The sequence below is a fragment of the Nansenia antarctica genome (assembly GCF_963989245.1).
Source record: "Nansenia antarctica genome assembly, chromosome: 17".
Lineage (NCBI taxonomy): Eukaryota > Metazoa > Chordata > Actinopteri > Argentiniformes > Microstomatidae > Nansenia > Nansenia antarctica.
In genome coordinates this window covers 16,392,978-16,400,477 of record NC_137687.1, presented here as the reverse complement: position 1 = coordinate 16,400,477, position 7,500 = coordinate 16,392,978, and the positions used below count along the sequence as shown (strand labels likewise).

At 48.1% G+C, this 7,500-nt stretch overlaps 1 protein-coding gene across 1 annotated transcript in view; it reads left to right on the top strand.

The window, feature by feature from the left end:
* The window catches only part of LOC308172441 (ubiquitin carboxyl-terminal hydrolase 32-like), a gene marked incomplete at both ends in the record, with an annotated part of 47,990 nt that overhangs the window by 5,023 nt on the left and 35,467 nt on the right, over positions 1-7,500 (top strand). Inside the window, 2 exons of the mRNA XM_080547348.1 lie at positions 5,586-5,717; positions 6,462-6,569. Of these exons, the coding sequence (XP_080403474.1) occupies positions 5,586-5,717; positions 6,462-6,569 (240 nt within the window). The remainder of the gene's footprint in view (positions 1-5,585; positions 5,718-6,461; positions 6,570-7,500) is intronic.

The following is a 7,500-nucleotide window of genomic DNA, read 5'->3' as shown; positions in this document are numbered from 1 at the left end:
TGGGTACACGAAAACCGGTACCGGTAGGGGACTTCAAGGATCTGCTGCTAATGTTTTCAGGGTTCCCACGGGTCCTTGAAATCCTTGAAAGTTTGTGAATTTGAGAAAAAGAAATCAAGGTCTTAAAAGGGTCATTGAAAGTGCTTGAATTTTCCTCTCTCTCTCTCTAAAAATATATATACTGTATATATATTCAAAAATGTTTTACTTAGCTCGTCAACTAGTAAATAAGTCTCTGTATTGCTTGACTTTACACATATTTCACGATATATTGTTTTGCTGTGCTGTGGTAGAGAAGGCAAGAGACCATCTAGTGTTCACACATTCAAGCCTCTCTCTTTAATTGTTGTCTGTGAGCGGATAGTTCCTATTATATCAATTCTCATCTAGATCTGTCTCAAACTATGCCGTGTTGGGTCCTTGGATTTGAGGGAATTGAGTCTTGAAAGTCCTTGAAAGGTGGTTGAATGTGATGTTTCAGAAGGCGTGGGAACCCTGTGTTCTGGTGCCGGATGCCACACAGGACACCTTCTGGGGTCTTGTAGAGGCCATGTCTCGGCGGATCGGCGCAGTTTTGGCAGCACACGGAGGACAAACAGCATATTAGGCATCATACCAACAGCTTATTATCATATTAGGCAGGTGGTCATAATGTTTTGGCTCATCAGTGTATTGTCGTCTGGCTTGTTAGGTAAAATCACCCCCCCCCCCCCTCTCCCCACCAGGGGCAGCTTGCCGTCTGTGAGGTAATTGCGAGTGACAGACTTTCCACTTGGCGCCCCAGTGCATTCGTTCACCTCCTCCCTTCTCTCTCTCTCTCTCTCTTTCACAATCTCTGACCTTCTATTTCTCACTCCCTCTCTCTCTCTCTCTCTCTCTCTCTCTCTCTCTCTCTCTCTCTCCCTAAGACCCTCTTTCTCTCTCTTTCTCTCCCCCCCTCCCGCCCTTCTCTCATTGTATGTCCTGTTTGCAACGGAGAGAAGGAGAAGGAGGAGGAGGAGAGAGGAGAAAGGGGGGAGAGACAGCTCACAGCATCCAGCTTTCAACATGGCCAGTGTGATGAGAGAGGGAATCTCTTGTCTGAATTCACTCCTCTCCTCCTCCTCTCCACTCCTCCTCCTCTCCACTCCTCCTCCTCTCCACTCCTCCCTCATCCCCTGGTTCTGGCTTGCTCTGTTTCCTGTTGGCTCACTGCAGAATGACTGTGCCTCTCACACTGACTCAGCTTCTCTTCTGCTCTGTCACAAGTGTTTGACCGGAGGGAAGAGGGAGGGAGGGAGGAAGGAGGGAGGGGAGGAAGGAGGGAGAGAGAGAGGAAGGAGGGAGGAAGGAGGGGAGGAAGGAGGGAGAGAGAGAGGAAGGAGGGAGGGAGGGAGATAGAGGAAGGAGGAGGAAGGAGGGAGAGAGAGAGAGGAGGGAGGGAGGGAGGGAGGGAGGAGGGAGAGAGAGAGGAGGGAAGGAGGGATAGAGAGAGGAGGGAGGGAAGGAAGGAGGGAGGGGGGAAGGAGGGATGGAGGGAGGGAGGGAGGGAGATAGAGGGAAGATAGAGGGAGGGAGATAGAGAAAAGGATAGAGGAGAGGGAAGATAGAGGGAGGGAAGAGGACCTCGTTGCTGGAGCCAAAAGATCCCCAAGCTGTTTCTGTGAGATATGACATATCTCTTCATCTCTCTATCTCTCTATCTCTTTATCTCTTTATCTCTGACTGGTGGTTTTACAATGTCTTTCTGTTGTTGAAGCCAGGCTACTCTCTCACAACTGAACTGAAAATGGGGTGATTGATGGCTATAATTATGACTTGGGTGTCGTTTTGCTGTGTTCTTGCTCTGGTCCTGTATGTATGTCATTGTTGAGCCATTCATGCTCCTTACCGCCAGGTGACTTGCACGGTACTTCCAAAGAAATGGTTGTCGTTCTTTTGGGTTTTTGGTTGTGGTCAGAATGGTACATCCCAGCCTTTGCCCGTAATGAAAAATAACATGACTCACTTCTCCATAACACACACACACTGGCACACACACACACACACACACACACACACACACACACACACACACGCACACACAAACCTGTATTATTTACATGGAAATCCCCCATGGCTGTGTCCTGTCCAACGGCCAATCAGTGGCCTGAGGAGATCTTAGCTGTGTCCTGTCCCACGGCCAATCACATGAGGAGATCTTAGCTGTGTCCTGTCCCACGGCCAATCAGATGAGGAGGTCTTAGCTGTGTCCTGTCCCACGGCCAATCAGATGAGGAGGTCTTAGCTGTGTCCTGTCCCACGGCCAATCAGATGAGGAGGTCTTAGCTGTGTCCTGTCCCACGGCCAATCAGATGAGGAGATCTTAGCTGTGTCCTGTCCCACGGCCAATCAGATGAGGAGGTCTTAGCTGTGTCCTGTCCCACGGCCAATCAGATGAGGAGGTCTTAGCTGTGTCCTGTCCCACGGCCAATCACATGAGGAGGTCTTAGCTGTGTCCTGTCCCACGGCCAATCAGATGAGGAGGTCTTAGCTGTGTCCTGTCCCACGGCCAATCAGATGAGGAGGTCTTAGCTGTGTCCTGTCCCACGGCCAATCACATGAGGAGGTCTTAGCTGTTTCCTGTCCCACGGCCAATCAGATGAGGAGGTCTTAGCTGTGTCCTGTCCCACGGCCAATCAGATGAGGAGGTCTTAGCTATGTCCTGTCCCAGGGCTAATCAGAGAGAGAACCTGATGACACCTCATAATCTGCTGCTCGCTCCCAGATTATCCCAGATTATGTTGTGTATGTATGTCAGTGTGTGACTGTTGGTGTGTGTGTGTGTGACTGTTGGTGTCTGTGTATCTGTGTGTGTAGCTGTCTGTCTGTGTGTGTGTGTGTGTGTGTGTGTGTGTGTGTGAGAGAGAGAGCTCCTCTCTCAGGGACCTTCCAGAACATACACTTCCCTCTAGTTGAGACATTGGACCATGAGAAGCTACAACAAACAGACCTGTCAGCCGGGATGTAACTGGAATACAATCGGAAAAATACCCAAGAATAGCCATAGACCATTGACACGGGAGCGTTAAGTTGCTGTGTGTTCTCCTGAGCTGTTACCTGTGTGTGGTGGAGTCTACTATGGGACACGCCCGTCCCCTGGCATGTGGGCTGGAATATGGTCTGGTATATCTGCTGCCAGTCTGACAGAGTCACACCTCTAGGTGGGTACTAGGTACTATGTGGGTACTAGGTAGTAGGTGTGTACTAGGTGTGTACTAGGTGTGTACTAGGTGGGTATTGGGTACTAGGTACTAGGTGGGTATTGGGTATTGTCTTTAAAATCTTTACACAGGATACTGTTTGAAAAGTAGACCTGTCGTCCACGTAGACCAGAGGGTCTTCAGTCAACTCTGCCTCTGGCCTGTTGTTAGAGAAAGAACCACGCTCAGAAGCCTTGCTACCATACCTTATTAGCATAAACACACCGCTTGATAAGATAACCTGCCCTCCTCCGCGAGAGAGGAAGACATATTTTTGTTTCAGCCGACACTATACGCAAATACGTCACCACTGTACGTCAAAGCTGAACTATTAAAAAGATCTACGTCTACTAACCAAGCGCAGGCCTGTCGGAAAGGGACGGTTAGCCGCTTAGCACGGCCGAGCGGGCTGCGCTAAAGGTGTCGAGCGGTGAGTCACGGTGCTCCGGGGTGGCGGGGGGGGGAGAGATGGATGCTAGCGGATCCATACCAGAGGTAATGAGTTTTATAGATTAGCGGTCAGAGGCTAGTGCAACAGCCGTGAGCGATGCCCCGAGTAGATGAACAGGTATTCATTCCCCCTGTTCGCTACTTATAGCTTATCGCCGCTACTTATCACCAGACTAATAACCGCTATCCTCGCTATCCTGCACTCAAGCATCACTATCATTCACTTCATCTGTTCTGCGGTCGGGTTTGATACATGTCCTTATTGGTATTCTGAGTGTTGCCGTTAGACCGTAGAGAGGTGCATCGTGGGATGTTTTTATCTTTATTGTTGAACGCAAGGCGCCGGCCCGCTCACTGGGAGCAATTTTGGGGTTCAGTGTCTTGCCCAAGGACACTTCGACATGTGGCCAGCCGGGGCTCGAACCGCTGATCTGCCAACCTTGTGATCATTAGATAGGAATAGCCACGCCCCCCCCCCTACACACACACACACACACACACACACACACACACACACACACACACACACACACACTCACACACAGGGCATCTCTCTTAGGAGGGAGGGTTGAACTGAGGTTGAGGTCAAAAGGTTATTGAAGTAAGACCCCAGATGGTAGGAGGAGAAAGCCCCCCCCCCAACCATAGCCATAAGCTGCTACTTTCACTGCCAGCCTGCCTTCACACATAGGCTCTAAGGTAGAACAACCTGCATTAACCCTTATGTGTCTGTTATGTGTCTGTTATATTTATGATGGCAGCCAGGGTGAACCCTGACCCTGAGGTGAATGGGGTTTGATTTCAATGTTGATGTCGTTTTAACACCTGTATTAACATACGGAACCACTTTGGCATGCTGGAGAAGAGCAGCGGCTAGCTAGCGTCCCCAAATCCTATTAAGCTGTGGATTAGGGTGATGACAGGGTGGTGACAGGGTGGTGACAAGGTGATGACAGGGTGATGACAGGGTGATGACAGGGTGATGACAGGGTGATGACAGGGTGATGACAGGGTGATGACAGGGTGATGACAGGGTGGTGACAGGGTGATGACAGGGTGATGACAGGGTGATGACAGGGTGATGACAGGGTGGTGACAGGGTGATGACAGGGTGGTGACAGGGTGATGACAGGGTGGTGACAGGGTGGTGACAGGGTGGTGACAGGGTGGTGACAGGGTGATGACAGGGTGGTGACAGGGTGGTGACAGGGTGGTGACAGGGTGATGACAGGGTGATGACAGGGTGGTGACAGGGTGATGACAGGGTGATGACAGGGTGATGACAGGGTGATGACAGGGTGATGACAGGGTGATGACAGGGTGGTGACAGGGTGGTGACAGGGTGGTGACAGGGTGATGACAGGGTGGTGACAGGGTCTCCCCCTGAATACTAGAGGACAGCCTGGAACGTCAGTGTCTCTGGGACTTCCCCCCCCCCCCCTGTCACACGCACACAGTCACACACACACACACACACACACACTGTTTACACACAATGTAATCTATATTAGTTTCACATACACTAATTTACCGCCTACATAACTATTGCTCTACTGCCCCTTTTTGCCAATGTCCTTTTACACTATTTTTGCTTATAGTGTTGTGTATTACATTGTTGTTGTTGTTTTTTTATGATATTGTTGTCTGTGTTGTTATGTCTTATGCACCAACCACACCAAGTACATTTTCTCTATGTGCGAATATACTTGGCAATAAAAGTTTTTTTTTTTTTTTTTAATTCTTATTTCTGTTTTATATGGACATCATATTAACCACCCTTCCCGCCCCAGTGAATCACTTTGTCTATTGCGAGAGTGTTCAATTGTTATTTGTTAAGCATTGGGTTTTTTTGCCTCAGAAAAATAAAGATATCAAAATATTGACTGTTAGTTGCTCCTCCTCCCCCTCCTGCAGTGGAGGAGTCCGACATCATCGACTTGGAGAAACGCTACTGGCTCCTGAAAGCCCAGTCCAGGACCGGACGCTTTGACCTGGAAACCTTCGTCCCTCTGGTGTCTCCGCCCATCCACGGCTCGCTCAGTGAAGGTAGTGGGACGTGTATAATGTGTCTGTTATATTTATAATGTGTCTGTTATATTTATTATGTGTCTGTTATGTGTCTGTTATATTTATGATGGCAGCCAGACTTTGTGGGGACGTGTTTTAAGCTGGCGACCTCGCCAGATGGTCCCCCTGTGAACCTTGCAACACAGAGTAATACGCACACACACACACGCACGCACACACACACACGCACATGCGCACTCACACTCACACACTCACACAGACACCAACAGTCACATACACACACACACAGACACACACGCGCGCGCACGTGTACTCACATACACACACACACACACACACACACATGTTCAGTGTAAGTGTTATGTAGGCCTATGTATTATTCAGAGGTTCACTCATGTTAACAGCCTTGGTCTGGGGTCTAACCCCCTTGGGAGACTCAGTCACAATCGCTCTTATTTCACCTCACTGTACAACAGGGTTACCACGGGTCCTTGAAATCCTTGAAAGTTTGTGAATTTGAGGAAAAAAAATCAAGGCCTTAAAGGTTTTTGAAAATAGACATGGGTCATTGAATTCCCCTTTCTCTCTCAAAAAAAATAAACACACACACACACACTGCAGGTTCAGTCAGGTTCCCAGACACTTCCGCCCAAATGCACAAAACATCAGACCAAAAAATAAAAACATGGTATTGACGTTGTAATGACCAGTAATACCAGTAATAACCGATGATGTTGTTGTTGTTGTTTGTTTTGTCCACAGGGTTGTTTCACGCGTTCGATGAGAACCGGGACAATCACATCGACTTCAAGGAGATCTCCTGTGGGCTGTCGGCCTGCTGCCGAGGCCCGGAGGCTGAGAGACAGAAGTGTGAGCTGGCTGCTCTATTCTCATTACTGTGGCCATAAGCCATTTACCTAAGGTGTTGGTCCACTCTACATTGGCTTCCTGTTAAATTCAGAATAGATTTCAAGATCCTTCTGCTTGTTTATAAAGCTCTCACTGGCACAGCACCAGAATATCTGAAAGACCTTCTGCTAGCATATCAGCCCAATAGAGCTCTCAGGTCTTCTGCTAGCATATCAGCCCAATAGAGCTCTCAGGTCTTCTGCTAGCATATCAGCCCAATAGAGCTCTCAGGTCTTCTGCTAGCATATCAGCCCAATAGAGCTCTCAGGTCTTCTGCTAGCATATCAGCCCAATAGAGCTCTCAGGTCTTCTGACGCTGGTTTTCTCTGTGTACCACATGTAGAAAAGAAGAGATTTGGTGAGGCTGCATTCTCATTTTATCCTCCGGATTGTGGAATGCACTGGCAGTTTACATTAGGGATGCAACCTCAGCAAATATGTTCAAGTCAAGACTAAAAACCCATCTTTTTAATATATTTTTGTATAATTACTAAATAATTAAATGATGATTATATAATGATTGGAGCACTTTGGGCTGCAACATTTGCAGGAAAAGCGCTATACAAGTAAAAAGTTATTATTATTATTATTATTATTATTTATGCCAGTAAAGATTGTTTTTTAAAAATTATTATTTGTTTGTCCTCCTCTCAAATATAAAACGGAAAAATGCTGATGTTTATTCGAGGGGGTGGGGGGGTTCAACTGACGCTGAGATGAGTACTCATTAGAACAATAATCTTCCCTGCCATCAAAATTGTCATCAGGGCTTGAAATTACATTTTCGCGCTTGGAAACGGAAACCGATATTGGAATTTAAGAATGTTTTTAATGGTCTTCAGCAGTGCACCCCTGGCGGCCCCTGCATACAGATGGAGAGCAGCGGGTCATG